General features: G+C 38.5%; 1 protein-coding gene and 1 pseudogene across 7 annotated transcripts in view; both read right to left on the reverse strand.

Moving 5' to 3' along the window:
* Patj (PATJ crumbs cell polarity complex component) overlaps positions 1 to 22,093 on the reverse strand; it is a 342,906-nt gene that overhangs the window by 86,466 nt on the left and 234,347 nt on the right. For all 7 annotated transcript variants that reach the window (XM_048815262.1, XM_048815263.1, XM_048815259.1 and 4 more), the window contains 2 exons: positions 20,389 to 20,461; positions 2,027 to 2,119 (listed from right to left, as the gene is read on the reverse strand). In XM_048815262.1, the coding sequence (XP_048671219.1) occupies positions 2,027 to 2,119; positions 20,389 to 20,461 (166 nt within the window). The remainder of the gene's footprint in view (positions 1 to 2,026; positions 2,120 to 20,388; positions 20,462 to 22,093) is intronic.
* Positions 13,286 to 18,061, reverse strand: LOC125620362 (annotated as a pseudogene).

A 22,093-nucleotide genomic window follows, 5' to 3' on the forward strand; every position in this document is an offset into this window, starting at 1 on the left:
GGGAGGCATTTTTTTTTTTTTTACATTTTCCCAATCTTTGGAGTGTAGTGACATTTGGAAAATATTTGTGGAATGAATAAACTAAGTTCTGACACTCTGCCTTATATTTTTCTGTGGATTTATTCTGAAGAGTCAGTCCATTTGTTTCCTCCCAACATCCTGATAATTGCCATTTGTCAGAGGGGGAAACTGAGGCTTAGTGAGGTCAAGTAACTTGCCCCATGCCATAATCTTAACTAATGCTTTATGCTAGCCATTTATGTTTACACTATAAAAGCTGTCAAAGTCAAGCTATCTTTCTTCTTCTCAACTAGACTGTGCACAATTCCTTTAGAAATAGTGACAAAGAAATTTGAGGCTTCCAAAACTTAAGGAAGGAAAAGAGAAAGAAACAATGGGGATAAAGAGAAATTGCAAATGGCTTTGGGGGAGCCTGTTACCCTTCGTGAAAAGCAATATGAAACAATACCTAGAGCTGAGCCTCAGTCCTTCGGGCTCTTCGACTATGTGACACTTGAGCTCATCACTGTTGTTGCCTGCTTGGGAAGGGAGTTGATGGAGGAGGCTTTGGTCTTCAGGCTACCTGGGAATGTCATTGGGACTACCAGAGTCTTCCAGGAAGCAAGGGAGTGCTCCACCTTCTACATTTCCTATGAGATGAAACAGGGGGACCCCTACTTACAGAATCATACTGCTTTAAAAGACTTTTCCATGCTGCTTTAAAAGACTTTTGCTTAACTTATCTGGAGATATGGTACCCAAAAGAACAGGCTGCAATATTTTTAAGTGAAGGGATTTCAGTGTGAAATTTGTTGATGTCACACATCCCTCTTTGGAGCCAATGTGTGGTCTATGTGGGAAAAGGAACGGTTTAGCCTGTGGATGCCTTTTCCATGAACAATGGTCCTATTCTCAATGCTGGGGGGTCTTAGGTCCCAGGTAGCTTTGTTCAGGTGTGGCCCATTACAATTTCTACTCTTGCTGATGTGTCTTTTCCTTTTGACCTGAAAGAATCAGTTCTAGGATATGGAATTTAAGTCAGTAATCAACCTATCGATCTTTCTATTTTTCTTTCTTTTGTTTATCTCGAAGGCTAGTCTTAAATGACCCTATTGCCTCAGCTCCTGTGTAGCTGGGACTGTGGCACATGCTACCACGCCCAGCTTCAAAATATATTTTCGAAATGGTGAAAGAAGACAAATGGGTGATTTCTCAAATTCCCTGAAGCAAAATAAAACTTCAAGCTGTCTTAAAATCAGAGTGACTTCTAAGTGATGAATTCTTTGAGGGTTTTTTTTTTGGGGGGGGGAATTGAACTTGAACCCAGGGGTACTTTACCATTGAGCCACACCCCCACACCTTTTTATTTTTATTTTTAATTTTGAGACAAGATCTCATTAAGTTGCTGAGGTTGGCTGTGAACCTGCAATTCTCCTGCTTCAGCCTCTTGAGTTGCTGGGATTTTGGGCATGTGACACCTCTTGATATTTGAATTTTAAATCACAAAGAAAAAAGCCTCAATATTTCTTTCTAGAACTTATAGTCCAACCCTAGAAGTTCTTGGCTGCAAAACAGTTCCAGGTACACAGCAAGCATTCAACAACTGTCAAATATAATATCAAGCATTAAGGTATGTAAGGAGGGAGAGTTCTCTAAACTCTCCTGGAAGGCTTGAGCAGCCTCTGGTGAATAGGTATCTTTTACCGTGAATCAATGGAAAACATTTAATGTCTCTTCCTGTGTCTCCAGGATTAACTCAGCACAGCCCTAGCCCTGTAAAAAACAACACTAATCTAGATTTAAAGGGGGCAATTGCTTCTCCAGCGCCAGACAACACAACTCAAGTGTGAAGATGGCAGTAGATGGTGTGAAAGGGTGATCTGCTATGTGGAAAGCTTCTTCTGTCTCAGAGATTAAAATTCCAAGGAAAGCAAACACAACAGATGGTCCTTTCCGAGGTGGTACAAAATTCAAATAATACAATCCCCCAAAAGAACATCGAACGAAAGACACCCAGGATTCTCACCAGGTTGGAGCTATCACTTCCAGGCAATTGTTTAACACCAACTTCCAGGTTGCCATCTTCCTCACTACTAACAGGTTCTGTGCCACTCTGATCCTGTGGGACATTCAGAAGAAAAGGGAAGTCATTCTTCACTCACATCGTGGTGTGAGTACTTTCACACTGCCCCCCACTGTGCACTCAATTGCTGCGTTTATTATCATTTGGCTTCTGCAGAAGTCATTCCTGTTGTATTTCTAGCAGAAGGCCATTTGGTGTTTGGTTGCTTACTTTTATTTATTTGCTTTTTGGTAGGTATCTATCCTACTGTGTACAAATATGCCTTAGGAAAAGCTGGGCCCTCCTTTCTGTTCCAGGCAGAGTTCTGATTGCCTAAAGTCAATCTCATTCCTTTTCCCAACAATTTTGTAAGGAATGGGTACCTCAGGCATGGGTCCCGCCTCCCCCCCACCTCCCAGGCCAATGAGACAAAAAGAGAGAGGTTTGTTTGTGGAAACTTGTGGAAAAGTTCTTCCTTAATCTTAATAGAGCTGTAAGATGCCCACATATCTCTCAGAAAGAAAACAGGGAGCCCAAATTGCCACAGGCAGCCATCACATGAGGATGGAGGAACCAGCCTTAGGAAGAAGCTGAAATAGTGGGTGACAGAGTAAAGACAGAGATGGAAGGAACTGGTCCTCTAAGGGCTATGGGGTCAGGCAAACTTAGAGGCCAGCCCTATCCTTAGCCACCTTCTAGAATGATAACTAATAAATTTCCTCATTGTTTTAGCCAGTTTGAGTTAGCTATTCTGTTACCTCCAACCAAAGCTTTTGGTGAGGCAGTTGTTTATTTTATATACAAGACTAAAACTCTTGAAAATGTGTTTATTTTGCTTATTTTATTTTTGCAGTGCTGGGGATTGAATTCATGGTCTCACACATGTTAGGGAAGCACTCTACCTCTGAGCTACACAACCAGCACTATCTTGTTTATTTTTCTGAATCAAATACTTAGCACTGTGCTTAGCAAGCACTGGTTAGACCAATAAATACATTGCTTATTTCCTTGATGATTTTTTTCCTGCAAAATTCTAAAAATATGTATTTAACATAAATAAAACATCAAGTAATAATAAGCCCCATTAAAATTCTAAAACACATTAGGCATATTCAATTGAATTATGACATACTAATTGTTATAGTTAATTAACTACTGCACCATCCTGGGACTACTACAAATTCCGGTGCGATAGTTTATAGAGAAAGTAGTTTGGGTTTTGGGACATTTAATCTCATTTGTAATTTAATAAATGCAAATTAAAGCAAAGATACAGTATTCTTTCAGATACAGAATGGACAACATAACAGAAAAAGAACATTCAGCCTTGATAATATTGCAGGGAAATGGGAACTTTTACAGCATTGAGAGAATGTAAATTATGACAAAATTTTCATAGAAAGTATGAAATGACAATGAAATTATCTATAAGCATAGAGAACACATTTTTAAAATCACTTATAGGGAACGGGATTAAGGAATGGGGAATTTTTCATTTTTTAATCGGTGCATTATCGTTGTACATAATGGTGGGAATCGGTGTTACGTGTTTACACATGCACACAATATAACAATATAATTTGGCCAATATCATCCCCCAGTATTTCCCCTTTCCTTCTGCTTCTCCCTTCCCCTGATTTCTTTCCTCTACTCTAAGGATCTCCCAGAATGGGGAATTTTTATGTTAGTTATTTCTGTACTATTTGATTAGAGAAGAATTACCATGTATAAAAATAAATTAGCTGTGTAAAAATAAAGGAAAAAGAATAAAAAGAGGGCTTTGAGAAATACCTAAAAGAAAAGGTCATCTAAGGGGGAAAAAAAAAGTAGTATGGACTTTGGAATTGGTCACATTGTGGTACACATCTCAACTCTGCCACTTGGAATTATATGACTTGGGGCGAGGAGCTTTCTAAATCTGAGTATAGTCGTGGGCTGCATGACATTGTTTCAGTCAATGACAGGCCACGTATACGATGTGGTCTCATATAACAATAATGGAGCTGAAAAATTCCTGTTGCCTCCTGATGTCACAGCTGTCATGATGCAGCACAGGGCGTTAATGTCTATGACGATGCTGGTGTGGGCAAACCTGCTGCACTGCCAGCTGCAGGAAAGTATATGCACAGCATGTGATATTTGATAATGGTAGTAAACAACTGTTATTGACTTACATATTTACTGTACTACGCTTTCTATTGCTATGTCTATCATTTGTGTTAATTATACTGTAATTTCTGACATTATAAAAAAGTTTACTGTTAAACAATATGCTGTTATGCTAGCAATTTTCTTTATACATCTCATGTTTACTGTGTCTCCTGATTATGACTACATCATCTTATGATAGATTTAATTTCATGTTATTTTGCTCATCACAGCCTTAGGACTAAAAGTCTATACTAGATACATACACACACCATATAGCCCAGGTATGTAGTAAATTATGCCATCTAGGTTTAGGTTTATATTCCAAGACTTTTGCACAATGATAAAATTATCCAACAATGCATTTCTGTTGTTAAATGACACATGGCTGTACTTGTATTTAAGTACAGATAAGCCTGTAATCCCAGTGACTTGGGAGGCTGAATGAAGCAGGAGGACTGCAAGTTAGAGACCAGGCTCAGTAATTTAGCAAGACCCTAGGCAACTTAGTAAGATCCTGTTCCAAAATTTAAAAAAATGAAAAGTGCTAGGGATGTGACTCAGTGGTAAAACACCTTTAGGTTCAAATCCTAACACACACACACACACACACAAAAGGTGCCCATAAAAATGTCAGATTAAAAATACTGACTTTGCTGGGCAGATGGCACACATCTATAATCCCAGCTACACAGGAAGCTGAGGCAGAAGGTTCTCAAGTCCAAGGGTAGCCTGGGCAACTCAGCAAGGCCTTGTCTCATAATAAAAAATTTAAAAAGGGTTGGGGATGTAGTTCATGGTAGATTGCTTGCCTAGCATGCATGAGGCCCTGGGTTGGATCTCTGATACCACACAACTCTGCCCCTACACCCCACACCAAAAAAACTCCTACCCTATCAGGTTACGGAGCGGACATGAAACATCAGTGGGCACAGCACCAGCTACAGTTAACTTCTGTTTCTGGCTTTTTATTGAGGCAGCTTCTTTATCCATGTCTCATGTAGCCTTCCTAACAACCCTATACAGAATTACACCGCTGTGATCCCCAACCATGGATCAGGACAATGATACTAAAGGACTCTAGCTAGCAAGAGATAGACCTAGGATTCAAAGCTCAAAAATACTGCCACTAAGGGCAAGGCTCTTGGCACCTGTGCTAGACCTAAATAAGCTCCCTTGTTCCTCCATCAGTATTGTTAACAACTAATCTTACAGAAGACAAGATCCAGTCTTTTAAACAATCATTGTCAGACCAGAGATGTAGCTTAGTTGAAGAGTGCTTGCCTAGTATGTGTGAAGTCCTTTTCCATTATTGGCACACACACACACCAAAATAAAAATAAAATGATTGTCATTAGACCATGAGACTGTGGATTTTTTTAAAGCATTTTAGTATTTGTTAACTAGAAAATTTCATTAGCTACAACATTCTTCTCTCAGTAAATTTTGTGTAAAGCTTGCCCAAGTTAAGAAATCTTAAAAATGTTTAGATTTTCAGCATGTTAGACAGTAGGTTAAGTTTTAAAGACAAAAAAAAAAAAAAATTCTGAACAAATGGACTACCATTTCAAAAACTCAGGACTTAATCTATGGAAAACATTTAATGTCCAAATGTCTTAGTGTGTCTGGTTCTGTGGACTGTGTGGCCCCTGAGGAGGCTGTGGTATCCAAACACAGCACATTAGAAAGATGCAGAACAGACCCACAGGCAGCTCTTCTAGAAGCCCTGCAAAATGGCCTCTGCCTCTGGTCGGAGATGAGAGCAGATTTTCAATAGGATGGTCATCAACTGATGCTGTTCATCTAATCTCTCTTTTCTCTTCCTTGGGGAGAGGAAAGTGTTCCTCAAACTAGAGGAATCTTTACTTTTACATTTATCAGTAATGTGAGTATAGAAGATGAGATTTTCTTGAACTTCATAAAAAGAATACTAAAGTGGAAAAGAAACAGCTATTTAGTTGATGTTTCACCTTGGAAGACTTAGGAACACATGGGCAAAGCAACATAAATTCCAAAAGGTCAAGGCATCCTTTAAGACGTAAACAGAAACAAAAACAACACCCACTACACCTACATCCAAAGCTACATTTTGGAACTAGAGGCTCAAATGAAGCAGTCTGCCATACCAGCCAGGTCTCAAATGCTACTTATTCCATTAAACCCATTTCTTCCCCCCAGCTAGGAAAAATTCTCTTTTCTTTAAGGTCACCTAATATCTTACCTGGTCCTCTTGTGTCACTTGTCATCATCTCTTTTACATCCTAACTAGTATATTAATTCTCATCTCTCTGATGAGAATCAAAGCCCTCTGAATCTAACAGCTGTGCCTTATCGGTTTCCTTTGTCTAGGCCATTCTGACATTCCTCCTAGGTCTGTCTCACTTCCACGTCCATGCTCTTTCCTACTTTACAGTTAAATGTTCTCTTCTGATTTCAGCTTGATGTGATTCCACTGAGGAAGTTGTGAAGTCCAAATCCAGAAGGAGAGGAGACTCAGCAAATAGGAAGGTGGAGTTGAGAGAGGACAGCATTGAAGCATTACTTTTGGGGGGCTAAAGTCGGTAAGCGTGTTTGTGCTGGAGTGACTGCACTGTGAATTCTGCTCTGTTATCAGAATGGTTCATGGGGTGAGATGCCATCAACACACCCCACTCACCAGGAGCTCAGAAAACGGCAAGCAGTCAGAGACAGGAAGAAGAAATAGGTCAGCATCATGAATCCTAAGGCACGATGGATCCCAGGGGCCTGAGGACCATCTGGCTGATGGATGGTGGCCACTGACACCCAAGATGACTCAGCTAATCCGGATGGCTGGCATACCACTCCTGCTTGCTGATCGTCAAAGCCACCTGTCTAAAGCTGCTGGCTCAGCCAAGCCTGCTCAAGGAGAACGACCTTCCCCAGGAAGACTACAGTCAGCAGACTGCATGGGGAATTGCCTTCCACAGGTGAACCCATGCAAGAGGCAGGGCTCGTGGTTGGACTTTTAAGGGCCTTCACCCAAAGCCAGACTGGTAAGCCACAGGGCCAGTCCCCATTGAGGCCAGTGTTGCCAAAACCTTCAGAATGTTCTACTCTCCTTCCAAAATCTCCCAAATAAAGCAATGATGGTTATTATTTTATTTTATGCTACTTTATATTCTTCATGCCTACTATTCACCAACAGTTTCCTACAACTGGGAAATGAGAACCTTAGCAGGAATGATGTTTTAGAGTCAACCCTCAATACAAGTTAAATTCATTAAAGATGGTATTATGGATTGGAAAAGCATTTCTGATTAGACAGGTGTTCAGTGTTTGTTGCTACCCTGTTCCCTCATTTAACACGACAAAACAGTATCAGTATATACAACTGTTTTTCCCTTTGATTTGAGATGTTACTAAGTATATTTTTTAAAAATGCAACCATACCTCTTGATACAATTAAAAGTTTTTTACAAAGTTCTTTACTTTAAAAATAAATCTTATTTTGGTTTAAATTTTTTCATCCCCATATTTCCTAAGTCCAATTCTATTTTCAAAAACACTATAACATGATTTATTACTCTCATTGCCAGCCTAAATCCACAAATATTTCTTTCTACAAAACCATGTTTAAAAGATGTAACAAACTGAAATTCTTCCTTCTACTCCCGATCATGAGCATATTTATTAGGCTACTCAAAATTTCAAAAAGGCAGTGCACAATTAAAAATAAAATGAAACTCATGCTAACAGCATTCCCTGTGTAATCCACCTCCTCATTCTTCACGAGGCCAGCTCTATCTCACTTAGGATTCAAAAGAGCACAAGTTCTGAGCAAAAGGGAAAATGAAGGTTCTTGCTTATATGAAGATATTCTAAAAGAATATCTTCTGGTCGAGGAATGGAGTATAAACACCTTACTAAACTCCAGTTCTACTTGAGCCCTTAGCATCTCTTAGGAGACCATAGCAGTGGCTTCTCAACATAGTTTCTCCTTCAGGATATCATTACCAGTCATTGTTCCACTCATCTGCCTGAAGTGGAACTTAAGGAGACCATTTCAGGGTTCAAAATGCCTCCCAGAGCTCCAAGCACCTAATGTGTGAAATTCAAACCTCTGGCATTTAAAATCAAGTCTCTCTGTTTCACTTAGATTATCTTTTTGAATTTCATCTTCTATTATTATTATACCCTTCACACCCCTCATGTTCTCCGTATTCCACGCTTTTTCTTTTGCTTCGGTGATTCTGTTTGTGGGACTCCACCTAAGCACACACATATTTCAATGTCCAATCTATCCACCATAAATAGCTGATTCCCCCATCAGGAAAGAATATTCATCTTCTCTGAGCTGCTCCTAAAGCTTTATTTTACCTCTTAGGGCATGCTGCATTTTAGTACTGTACATGTGTGTCTTATTCTCCCTATAAGACTCTAAAGTTCTTTGAGAGTGGAGACTGTGTGATTAATCTATGTTCTACACAAAGTAGACATTTGGTAAACAGTACCAAAATGAACTGAATCAATAAGAAGTAATCATTCAATAATGAAATAAAGCATCAAGATACAGAAAAGCCTGCACAGTAAAGGCATAGAAAAGCAACAATACTGTTCCTGTCATTCACCCATTCAACAAATATTTATGTAACCAGTACTATGTGCTAGGCATTGGTGATTCTACGGTGATGAAGACAAGAAGCCCAGACCTATAGAAGAATACAATTTAGTGTGTTGCTTCTAGTACATATCCTTAAAATACTGCAATAATGAAGTAAATATTAGGAGCAGAGCCCTAGCTGAGAAATCCATTTGGAAACGGGTTTCACTTTTTCCATGAGGCCCATGTGACATCATACCATGGACAAGGGATAATTTTTATCTTGCTAAATAAGTCATGAGTATCACACAACCACAAAGGGTGTGAAGATTACTGAAGGGAATGGTGTGGAATAAAGCCAGTCACCATAATAGGATAACACACTTGAGCACCTCTTATATTCTAGACACCAAGGTCATTACTTTCTGCACATTATTTTTTATCAAGTTGAGTCATAGAAAATGTGAAGGATAATCTTCCAAAAGACAATCCTTCAAAGAATCAGGATGTGAATTAATAAAGAGGAAGTGGGAAGGCGACCCAAGGGGAAGAAACAAAAGGAGCAAAGACATAAGAGCTGCAGAGACCAAGGTGTGTATGTGGAAGGGGTGGGATGGGGAGATATAGAGATGCATGTGGAGTAGCTAGTGCTTTATTATACATTAGTAGGAAAATCAAGTTAGCAAATTGTGGAGGTAAGCATAACTTTAACCTTGAAGTAACGGTTTGCTCTTATAGGCAAGAAGGAGGTATTAAAGAGTTTTGAGCACGAGGATAAGTAAGAAAGAGATCCTGACAATCTAGAGAATGTGAGAAAATATTTGCAAACTACAACAGTTAAGGGTTAATATTCAAAATATATAAGGAAGCCAAACAACTCTATAGCAAGGAAATGAATAATATGATTACAAAACAGGCAAGGACCTGGATGGACATTTTTCACCAGTGACTATGAAAAAACTGCTTAATGTCACTAATCATCAGGGAAATGCAAATTAAAGCCACCAGGAGATATTACCTCATACCTGTTCGTACGGCTATCATCAAAAAGATGAAATATATGTGTTGGTAAGAATGAAGAGAAAAGGGAACGCACGCACATTTTTGGCAGTATTGAAATTTAGTACAATTATGATGGAAAATAGTATGGAGGATCCTCAAAGAATAAAACAGAACTATCACAAGATCCATCAACTATACCACTTGGTATACCTTCAAAGGAATTGAAATCAATATGTTGAAGACCTATCTATCCTCCCAGGTTCATTGAGCATTATTCACAATAGCCAAGAATGGAATCAAAATATGTGTCTATCAATGAATGAATGGATAAAGAAAATGTGGTGTACATATACATAATGGGATACTGTTCAGCCTTATAAAGAAGGAAATCCTATTATTTATAACATGAATGAACATGTTAGTCACAGAAAGTCAAAATCAAGTGAACTCACTTATATGTGGCATATAAAAAAGTTGAATTCACAGAAGAGACAGCAGAATGGTGGTTACTAAGGGCTGGGGGTGGGCACTGAGGTGATGTTGGTCAAATGATGCAATATTTCAGTTAGACATGAGGAATAGTTCAAGAGAATAACTGTACAGCACGATAACTATAGTTATAGTAACAATGGTATGGGATATATTGTGGGCTGGGGCTGTATCTCACAGGATGAGTACTTGTGAAGCATGTGTAAGGCACGGGGTTCTACCCCTAGAACTACCAAAAAAAGAGGAAAAAGCATTATATTGTATTCTTGAAAACAATCTCTGAGACTTTTTTCCTCTAATAGATTTTAAGTGTTCTCCTTACACACACATACACAAAAGATCAGTGTGTGAGGTAATGCATGTTAAAGCTTTGATTTAGCCATCCCAGAATGCATACATATTTCAAAACATTACGTTGTACCTGGTAAATACTTATAATTTCTATATATCAATTTTAAAAATTGACTAATTTAAAAAGGAAAGAGATTCTGTTTGTATCTAAATGTTGTATCTAAATCCAGGTTCTGGAGCCTGGCAATTCTGCTAGAAGGTTGTTAAAAATATAATCACAATCAAAATAAATTCTTACTGTGTGTCAGGAAAAAAGTGTTAGGGATTTATAAACATTATTTAATTCTTCCAACAAATCCACAGAATTAATTATTTTTACCGAACCCACTTTAAATGTGAAGAAACTGATACAGAGCTTAACTGGCTAAAGCTCACTCTGCTAGTAAATGATGGGATAAAGATTAGGACTTGGACCTGACTTCTGATGGTATTAAAAATTACCAACAGTAGCACAGTAGAAATGCTAATAATCCCTTATAAATACATTTAATGTGTGGATTATCAAACACTTTTACCTATATTTAGTACTGATCCTCATAAGTCTCATTGGACACCCATCGGGGAGGCTATTACCCGGCTTCATAGAAATACAAACTTTGGAAGGTTAACTGCCCTTCCCAAGGTCATATGCCCAATAACTAAGTGGCAGAGCCAGAATGAGAACACAGTGGCAAGCTTCTTGTTCAATTGATAGCTTTCTTTTTCACTCTACCAGCACACAACCCGCATGAAGCAATTTTGTTCTCTGCTAAACCCTTGGTGTCTAGAACACTGCCTGACTCATACTAAAAATTCAATAAACATTTGCTATATAATAGGGTAAATATGAGGTATGATTAGTACACAATAAAAGTGCTATTCAATCATGATGAATTATTATTATTAGGTACAACTTAATAATGATATGGCAACATTTTATTGTTTGGTTATGATTAAAATGGGTGCTTTCAGTCTTATGCCAGATGTGAGTTATGCTTAAACACTTACTAGAAACAGTTGAGGGGCATGGGGCAGAGTGAGAAGGGCCACACAGGCAGAGTGGAAGGGAGGAGGCTGTGTGTGGGGGGGACCAGATCACATCTATACACTTCAGACACACACCCCAGGAGGGGTGGCTTTGATATTTGGTGGCCTCTACTGGAGCCAAAACTCCAGAGGGGAACTCAAGAGTCCTCTTGAGAATGTAATTCAAATTGTAGTGGTGCAACAGAAACAGAGCATAACCTTTTAGAGAAAAGGATTTATTATACTTATATAAATGCCCAACTATGGTTAATAATTTTTGAAAATGAAATGTAACGGATGGCACCCTACAGTAAGATTCAGCTATTTTACTTTTTTCTTGGCAGTACTGAGAACTGACCCTACTATACCCCCAGTCCTTCTAATTTTTCCACATTTTTTAATTGATGCATTATAGTTGTACATAATGGTGAGACTTGTTGTTATATATTCACACAGCACATAACACATAACAATATAATGTGGCCACTATTACTCCCCAGCACTTTTTCCCTTCTCCCCCATCTCTTACTTTTTGGTTCCCTTCCTCTACTGATCTCCCTTTGAATTTCATGAGATCCCTGCCCCTCCTACCTTTCCTTTTTCCTCTCTAGCTTCCACATATGAGAGAAAACTTATGATCCTTACCCTTAACCCCCTGAGTTTGATTAATTTTGCTTAACATAATGGTCTTTAGTTCCATCCATTTTCCTGCAAATGACATAATTTCATTTTTCTTTGTGGTTGAATAAAACTCCATTATATATATATCACATTTTCTTTATCCATTCATCTGTTGATGGACACCTAGGTTAGTTCCATAGTTTGGCTACTGTGAATTGGGCTGCTACGTATATCGGTATGCATGTATCATTGTAGTATGCTGACTTTAATTCTTCAGGATAAATACTGAGGAGTGGTATAGCTGGATCATAGGACGGTTCCATTTTTTTAAACAACTAAAAAATATTTTCTAGTTTTTGATGGTCCCTTATTTTTATTTATTTATATGTGGTGCTGAGGATCAAACTCAGTGCCTCACACATGCTAGACAAGTGCTCTGCCACTGAGCCATAACCCCAGTCCCCCCATGCCTATCTTTTGAGGAGCCTCCATGCTGATTTCCATAGTTGCTGTACTAATTTGCAATCCCACCAACATTGTAAATGTGTTCCTTTTTCTCCACATCTTCTCCAGCATTTATTATTTGGATTCTTGATGACTGCCATTCTGATTAGTATGAGATGAAATCTCAATTTGATTTGCATTTCCCTGATTGCTAATGATGTTGAAAATTGTCATGTATTTGTTGGCCATTTGTATGTCTTCTTTTGATAAGTGTCTGTTTAATTTATTTGCCCATTGATTTAATTGTGTTATTTGAGTTTTTGGTGTAAAGTTTTTTGAGTTCTTTATATATTCTAGATATTAATCCTTTGTCAGAAGAATAGTGAGCAAAGATTTTCTCCCATTCTGTAGGTTCTCTCTTCACATTCCTAATTGTTTTTCTGCTGTGCAGAAGCTTTTTAATTTGACACCATCCCATTTATTAACTCTTGATTTTTTTATTTTTGTTTTTCAGTACTGGGAGTTGAACCCAGGGGTTCTTTACCATGGAGTCACATCCCCAGACCCCCCCCCCCCCATTTTTTAATTTTGAGACAGGGTCTTGCTAAGTTGCGTAGGGTCTGGATAAATTGCTGAGGCTGGCCTTGAACTTATAATCCTCATGCCTCAGCCCCCTGAGTAGCTGGAATTACAGGGGTACACCAACCCACTTGGCTTGATTCAGTTATTATAAGGTTCCTAATGCTTAAGATTGGCATTATTTATACTTTTCATATATTACCAGCATGCTTTATTTAAAGATAAAATCAGTTTTAATTTTTCAGATTACAATGATGTTATTTTGAATGAGAACAAGTTATTTTTCTGGATGATCACTGATGCTGCTAGGTTAAGGTATAAGTAAAATTTTTTATAGGTGACAGAATGATTAGAACCATTTCTGTGGTTAGTACGTTTAAAAGTGAAAATAATAGCTAATGTTATACAACATAATGAAAGTTAAGTATACTTCAATATTTTGATAAATAAAATAGTTTACACTTAGTAATTCTTTTGTGTCATAAACTATACCAAAGGCTTTATATGCAGTGCTCCCTTTATTCATTATTTTATATTTTAAATTTTTTGTGGTATTGGAGATCTAACCCAGGGGTGTTCTACTACTACTTTTTATTTTGAGACAGGGTCTTGCTAAGTTGCTGAGACTAGCCTGGAACAGGTGGTCCTCCTGCCTCAGCCTCCCCTTGGGTCTTTATAACAAGTCTCTAAAAGCTTGGTGGTAACACACCCAGGTACAGACAAGGAACTGATGCTGTATTGTGTACCTGCACGTGGACACACGGGAAGGTTTTTTACCTCATTTAGCCCCAGTCTCTTCTGTGGAATGAAAATCGTCATGTCTCCCAGTCTGCATACAAGTGAGACATGAAACTAGGTATGGGAAGCATCGACATAGCACATGCTGAACCATTCTCTTTAAGTGCTGGCCTGTGAGCAGGAAGGCCGAAGAAACTGGCTGGGAACAGCCTAAGAAGACATGCAGCTGGTATCCAAAGTCATTCCTGACAGAGAAAACCAACAGAACTAAACAGAAACCCCAGAAATAGTCCTCTTGAAACTAAACACTGACACCAACAGTATACATTTCTCTGCTCAAAAGACTAGATATCTCAGAAACTCCATAACTTAAATACAGCCAACTTCTCTTGGCTTTCTAAAAGTATAAAAGTACTTTCATTTTGCATGCAGAAAACAATATTTATAGTAAAAGACAAATTCACTTTCTACAGGATATTTTAGTGGAAACATACATGGTCAACAATTTTTCTAAAATACTTCCCGCCCTCAAAAGATTGATGTGACTTTCTGTAAATATGAGAGAAGAATTAACAAGCAGTCACTTCTATTTTCAAGATGGGGTCTCCTTATGTTGCCCAGACCGGCCCTGAATGCCTGGACCTGCCTCAGCCCCATCGCAGTAGCTGTTCCACCAAGCCTAGTTTAATATTTATTGAGCAGCAATCATGTACCAGACACAAGATCTATATAAACACATGCAGTAGTCCCTCCTTATCTGTGGTTTTGCTTTCTGTGGCTTTGGTTATCCACAGTCAATGGTGGTCTAAACACATTAGTTTTAAATTGTGCACTGTTTTGAGTAGCATGATGAACTCTTGTGCTGTCGTTCTGCCTTGGATGTGAGCCATCTTTTTGTGCAGCATACCTGAGCTGTGCACACTACCAGCCTGTGAATCGCACAGCAGCTATCTGAGTTATCGGGGTGAACTCACACTATCATAATGCCTGTATATAGAGTTTAGCAACATTTGTGGCTTTAGGCATCCATTGGGGGTCTCGGAATGTATTCACAGATAAGGGGACTACTGTATATTTTAATCTTAATAACCTCATGAGGCTGAAACTATTGCAATGTTCCTTTAGAGAAGGGAAATGTGGGTGCTACCCACTGCCATGCTACCTGCCTATCTCTCCTGGGTCTTCATTGAAATAAAAAAAACTTCAGTGCTGGCAAAACTGTGGCAAAATGGCTCTTGGTGGTCAATATAGATTAAAATTTTGAATTTGTATACCCTTTACAAATTTACAGAAATGGTACATTAGAGATATATGTGCTATAAAAATAAAAGCACTTAATGCCCCTCTCTCATACACATGCACATACATTTTGGTGCTCTTTTAATGCCAAGATTTTGGAGACCATCTGAATATCTATAAGCCAGGAAAAAAACTCTGATAGAGCATATTGAAACATTTTTAAAGTGAGAATACACTTGGGCAAACAGAGTAATATATTTTTTTAATGCATAGACTCTATTCAGAATGATGTGTACGACATATCAAATTTAATCTCCTAAAATAAACGTCTTAATTTCTATCTCCTTATTGAGAAAAAGCAATTTTTCTACAGACTATAGTAAATGGCACCATAATCCACCCAGAAAATGGAATCTGTGATTCTATATTTCCCCTCAGCTCTCACTTTTAACCCATCAGGTCTGACTCAAAACTCTGAAACAGCTGGATTCTGCTCACTTTTCTTTGCTTCTAATAACCTGTACCTCATCCAAGCCATATTCAGGTCTCACCTGGGCTTCTGCCTTCCAGCATATTATGTTTACCTTCCTACCGTCCATTCCTTACCTAGAAGTTGTAGGAGACTGTAATATATACCCCCATATCCCCACAGAAAATAAGAAGGGCTGTTGAGCTGAAGGCAATTAAAAAGCAGATGTAGGAGAACGCCTTGCCTTTCCTATATGGGCCTAAAAGCAGGACTTAGATTTACAAAGATAAACAACAAAATGTCATCCCCCGCAATCACCAGGGAGAACAAAAGTTAGCCACTGAAGACAACTTTGGATCCTTACTGGTCTGGAGATGGCACCAGAGGAATCTTGCAGCAACAAGACTTACTAATTAGCCTTTATTTACTAGATATTTGCCTTCTTCTAAGTTACCAACCCTAGAGTCAAAGTCTTTTGCCATTGTCTTGTCATTTCTCTGAAAATTCACTAATTTTTTCTTGGTAACTTGGAAGGCCAAGGCAGGACATTTGAGGCCAGCCTCAGCAATTGACTGAGACCCTGTCTCAAGAAATTAAACAAACAAATAAATAAATGGGATTGGGGATGTTGCTCAGAATATATCAACTCTGGATTCAATACAAACAAAAATTACTCTTTTTTGGTGAAGATGCTACAAAAACTGGAATTCAAAAGCATCTCTTTGACAACTACTCATTCCTGGGTTCTCATATATTATATGTGAAATAATATACTCATAAAATTCTGTTTTTGTCTTGGTAATCTGTCTTTTGTTATAGGAGTCTGTTCTAACTAGAAACCATGGGGGCCAAAGAAAAAAATTATTTTCCATCCCTCAAATGACCAGATGGATCTCTAAAAATTATGTATCAGGCCACTTCACTCTCCTGTTTAAAACCTTTCGCTGGCTTCCACAGCACACAAAATACAACACCAGCTTCTTGCTCAGACTTGAGGCCTCTCCGCCTCCTTCCTCCTTCTCCCTCAGGCTCATTCTCACTTGAGAGCTATTTCGGTCCCCTCTCCAGGGCACACTCTTCCTCCTAGCTTTTCTGTGTCTGGCTCCTTCTTTTTCAATGCTGAGTTGACTTCACAGGTATATTTTTGTCTCCCCACAATTCCCGTGGCCGACCACCACTGTTACTATGTCCTATCATAACATTCCCTACGTACTTGAGCCCAGCAAATGGTGGAGTTGCATCTTTTAAAACTAAACAGGGATTTTGAACAACATGTTCTTGGCAATGGAACGTGGACATAATTTATCAAACATGGTGGAGGAAGTTTTCACTTTGCATTAAAAAAAAAAAAGCCAGATATCAACTGTTACAGATATGGAACAAGACAGAACGTTTTGAAGAAATGTTCATTTTCTTAAAGAGACTTCCTCCACGGTTGGAGAGCTCAAATAGCCTCCTGGGCAGTTGTCTGGAAGCAATTCTTCACAAAATCATTAAACTTGGCTTCCACTTTGGAAGGAAAACTACCTTTTCCTCCATTTGGTTGCATTTTTACTTTAATGTCTTCTACTGCACTATGTCCTTTGGGTGTGTTGGGGAATTTTTCCTGCATTTTGGATTCTTGACCTTCATTTTAGTATCGATGGCTTCATTCTGGTTTGGTTTTTGTGCAATTTTGGCTGGAGTATCTTGTATAGATTTCTTCACTGGAGCTTTTTCTTCAGTTTCCTCATCACCAAAACCATCATCTTGTGGTCTTCACCTTCATCACTGCCCTCCTCCTCCTACTCTATGTCAGAACGTTGTACTTTCCTCTGTGGAACTGTACTACCACTTCCAGTGGCAGCTGGCTTTCCAGAGACTCAAGAGTTTTCCATTCTCCTCCTCTTCATCTTCAAACTCTGCATCTTCCTCCATAACTACTAAGTGCTGTCCAGTAACGATCAGTCCCTAAATCACATTTCACCCTTAAGACTACAGGTGGTGTAATTTCAAAGTCCCCAAGTGAAACTGTTGATTGTACAGACATTGTCACAGATGCCAGTATTTTTTAAATTGGACTGACTTCATAATTCATTGCCTCTTTTTAAAAAAATGTGCAGTTTATCCTTTGTACAACAGCTCCTAAGCAGACACTTTTCTTTTTTTTTTGGTGGTGGTACTGGGGATGGAACCCAGGGGTGCTCTACCTCTGAGCTACAGCCCCAACCCTTTTTCTTTTTTATTTTAAGACAGGATCTCACTAACTCACTAAGTTGCCCAGCTTGGCCTCAAACGTGCTATGCTCCTGTCTGAGCCTCCCTGGTTGCTTGGATTACAAGCACATGACTTTGTGCTTGGTTCTAAACTGTTCTTAATGATAACAGGTGCTTTTTTCACCATCCACCCTAAAATACTTATCAGCCTTTAATTCACAACCAAAGAGCAGTTCAGGAGGGTTCACATCTATTTGCATTAAATCTTCCATGGGGTGGTGGCACGCACTTAGTAGGAAGAGAAGGCAGAGATAAATGACTGCTGCAGAGGAGACCTGCTGGACACAATCACGCTAGCCTGGCTCCTTATCATTCCAATCTTATTTGAATTTCACCTATCCAAGAGGCCTTCTCTATGATCAATGAAAGTGGTTACTGGGCCATGTTCTCTATTTTAGTTTTCTGCCAGGCACTGACCACTATCTGGTAATTTTTTTTTGCCGCAGTCTGGCTGGGCACAGAATCACCAGCGAGCCACTCAAGCAGGAACAAACTTTATTTCCAAAACTCCCACGAACGCCTTCTCCCGGGACACACCACACCAACTGGAAATCCCTCCTCCCGCACTTCCCCAACCAATGGGAACTCTCCTGGAATCCCTGTAGAGCTCCAAAGTAGCTTCATCCAAAGTAGCAGGCCGAGGCGGGGTCTAATATCCAATTGAATACACATCTTAACATAACCATTATCATCTCAATGGCTTGCTGGCATCACCCTTCAACCAAAAATGCCATGCTTCATTCCTACTCAGCTATGGCTCTCAGCATTTTTTGGTGTATTTATTTGTTAGTTAATTTATATTTCTTTCCTCATTAGAATGTAAGCTGATCCATGGCAGGGAGCCTTATTTTATTCACACAAATATCTCTAATATCCAAAATGGTGCCTAATACCATACTATGAACTTATGAGATACTTATTGAATGAATGAGAAGAATGTGTTATTGTATTATTAAATTTTTATTAAAAAGAACATTACTTATATATAGTTACATATTTTTGTTGTGGAAGCAACGAAAAAAGTATGGAAAGATACTTAATAGTAACCATTAATTGGTAGTGAAAGGAATAATAATAATTTCACATCTATAATTACAAATAAGTATGTATTTCTTCTTGGAATGAAAAAAAGTAATTTAATAAGTAAAAAATTTTAAAAAATGTGAAAAGAATGAATATTCTCTCATCTCAAGAGACGAATTGATTATACAGGTTGAGTATCCCTAATTCAAATATCCCCAAATCTACAACGCTCCTAAATCTTTTTGTGTTTGTTTGTTTGAGCATGTACATAAGGCCATAAGTGGACAATTTCACATCTGATCTCATGTGAAGGGTCATAATCAAAACACTGGCATGCTAAAAATACTGCCTAAAATTATATTTAGGCTATGTGTACAAGATATATTTGAAACATAAATGAATTTTTTTTAAAAAAATATTTTTTAGTGGTTGATGGGCCTTTATTTTATTTACTTGTATGTGGTGCTGAGAATCAAACCCAGTGCCTCACGCATGCTAGGCAAGCATGCTACCACCGAGCTACAATCCCAGCCCCTCGCAAATGAATTTTGTGTTTAGATTTGGGTCCCATTCTTAAGCCATTTCATTATGAATATACAAATATTCAAAATCTGAAACACTTCTGGTCCCAAGCATATCAGATAAGAGATACTCAACCTTTATAACAATAGTTATCTCTTTCCCTCCAACTCTAGAAGCATGCCAATATTATAACAATCTTGTTCTAATAATTTCTCCATTAATAGATGAAGTAACTGTTTGAAGACATTTGTTATTGCAGGTGTTGAAGTGCTTTGAAACCATAAAGAAAGGGTACAGTTCAGCCATAAAATGATCTTCTAATAAATTCTGAAGTATCTAATCAGAATAAAATTATAGAACTTGAGGAAATCTTAAGCAACTTTGAAGATGATAATATTCATATGGTTAAGTTCTGATATGCTTGTTTAACATAGTTTATATTACTTTTTTGTTCTAATTAGTTACACATGACAGTAGACTATATTTTGATACATTACTTTTTTTTCCGATTGGGGGGAGGGGAGAGTTCTGGGGATTGTACTTGACCACTGAACCACATCCCAAGCCCTATTTTATTTAGAGATAGGGTCTCACTGAGTTGCTTAGTGTCTCGTTTTTTACTGAGAGTGGCTTTGAACTCATGATCCTCCTGTCTCAGCCTCCAGAGCCGCTGGGATTACAGGCATGTGCCATTGCACCTGGCCATTACATTACTTTTTAATAATACCTCAAATGTTTTTTATATTAGGGAAATTTGCTAGTTAATACACATATGATGTGTTTGTAATACTAAATGCTGAAAATCCCAAATGTCAAATTTGGGAAAATGCTCATGGCAAAACCACATAATGCACTCAGAGCTCATCAGGAGCAGCCTTACCTCAATAGAAGATGGGGAGCTTGATGGTAATGGGAAGGGAGGAACAGCCATCTGATTGACTGCGTCTTCATTTCTGCAAAATGTTAAAATAGGCAGAATCAGTACAGAGTAAATCCTGAGTTCCTGGCTCAAATTACAAGTGCTTCCTTACTTCTCAACTGAAAATGCACATGCATCGCACAGAATTAAATACATATTTAAATATATAGCTTCCAAGCACATGGAGCAATTAGACACAGAAAGAGATGTATCACTCAAGGGATTCTCAGATACAATTATTAGTGACAAAGAATGATGATGCTAGGAGTTCGCCAAATCTTGCTTGGAAAGTCAGGTGCTGTGAAAGATAATTTTGGAAAGGCGTCAACTTGCTTAGCGAGGTGGAATAGAAATTTTTCAAATGGGTGTATATGATCTCTAGGCCCCATTAACGTCTAGAACATTTTGTTCTTTGAGCTGGAAAGGTTCCCAGCCTCCTCTCTCAGTTTCTAACTTCCTTCTGCCAAAAGAAGGATGGTGGATGTCTACAACAGGCCCTGCATAGTGGACTGTGAAGAGTGATGGATGGGAGTGTGGAGCTTCCTGTAGACAATGCCTTGTGAATTCTCCTCATTATCCTAATGGAGCAGAGGAAGTGGGAACTGCAACCTTGTCACCAGGGCAACAGGCACACAACTCCTAGAGCAGCAGTTCTGATTATTTGGGCCTATTTCTACCATATTACTAGCAAATGCAGAAGTAAGTGGTTATGTGGGAGATGGCTGTCCTTCACCATTCATGATGTAGGACCAACATAATTATCTCAAATTATGCAAGCTTTATCATTTCTTCTTTTTCTTTTTTCTGTATGGGGGATTGAACTCACAGGCACTCTACCACTGAGCTACAACCCCCACTTTTTTCTTTTCTTTTAAATTTTGAGACAGGGTCTCAATAAGTTGTTGAAATTGGCCTCAAACTTGTGATCCTCCTGCCTTAGACTCTTGAGTTGCTGGGGTTAAAGGTATACACCACTGTGCTGGGCTTTGATTTATCTTTCATAATATAAATCAATAAAGCTTACAAAAAGGAGTCTTGTTGATATGTAAAGGTCTAAGAGTTCATATAGATCTCTGCTCATATAACCAATGTATGTAAGGGAAGCCATGGCCTGACTCAGGAGCAGTGACCAACCCCATTTTACTTCTGATTTCTCCCTGACGGGGTAACAAGTCCATTGGTCCATGTCATTCCTGTTTTGGTGCTTTAATCATATTGCCATATATGAAATGCCAGTATTTACTCAATTTATACCTCAAACCCATCCTTTTCCTTTAGTGTCAGTTCAATAAACCACAAATAGGTGAATCATTCCCTCAAAATCAGAGACTATTTATATACTGACATCCTCCACATTCACATATTTAGCCCACATCAATTTCTGAGCTGAAGAGCTATATATTCAACTCCTCCTTTATGTTTTTTCCACTAGATGTCTTACAAGCATCTCAAATAACATAGAGCTTTTTATTCCTCTCAGTTCCCAGATGGTTCCAAGGCCAAGTCTCCTCACCTGAGTACCCATCAACAATATCTGTACCTGTCATTCAACCAGGAATTAAGCATTAATACCTCTCATTCCTCAACTGTACCTTCAAGCCATCAACTAGTAATGTTTATTCTGTCTTTAAAATGTTATCTTGCATCTTTCCACTTCTTTCCATCC

This window comes from Marmota marmota, unplaced genomic scaffold (assembly GCF_001458135.2).
Source record: "Marmota marmota marmota unplaced genomic scaffold, marMar, whole genome shotgun sequence".
Taxonomy (NCBI): domain Eukaryota; kingdom Metazoa; phylum Chordata; class Mammalia; order Rodentia; family Sciuridae; genus Marmota; species Marmota marmota.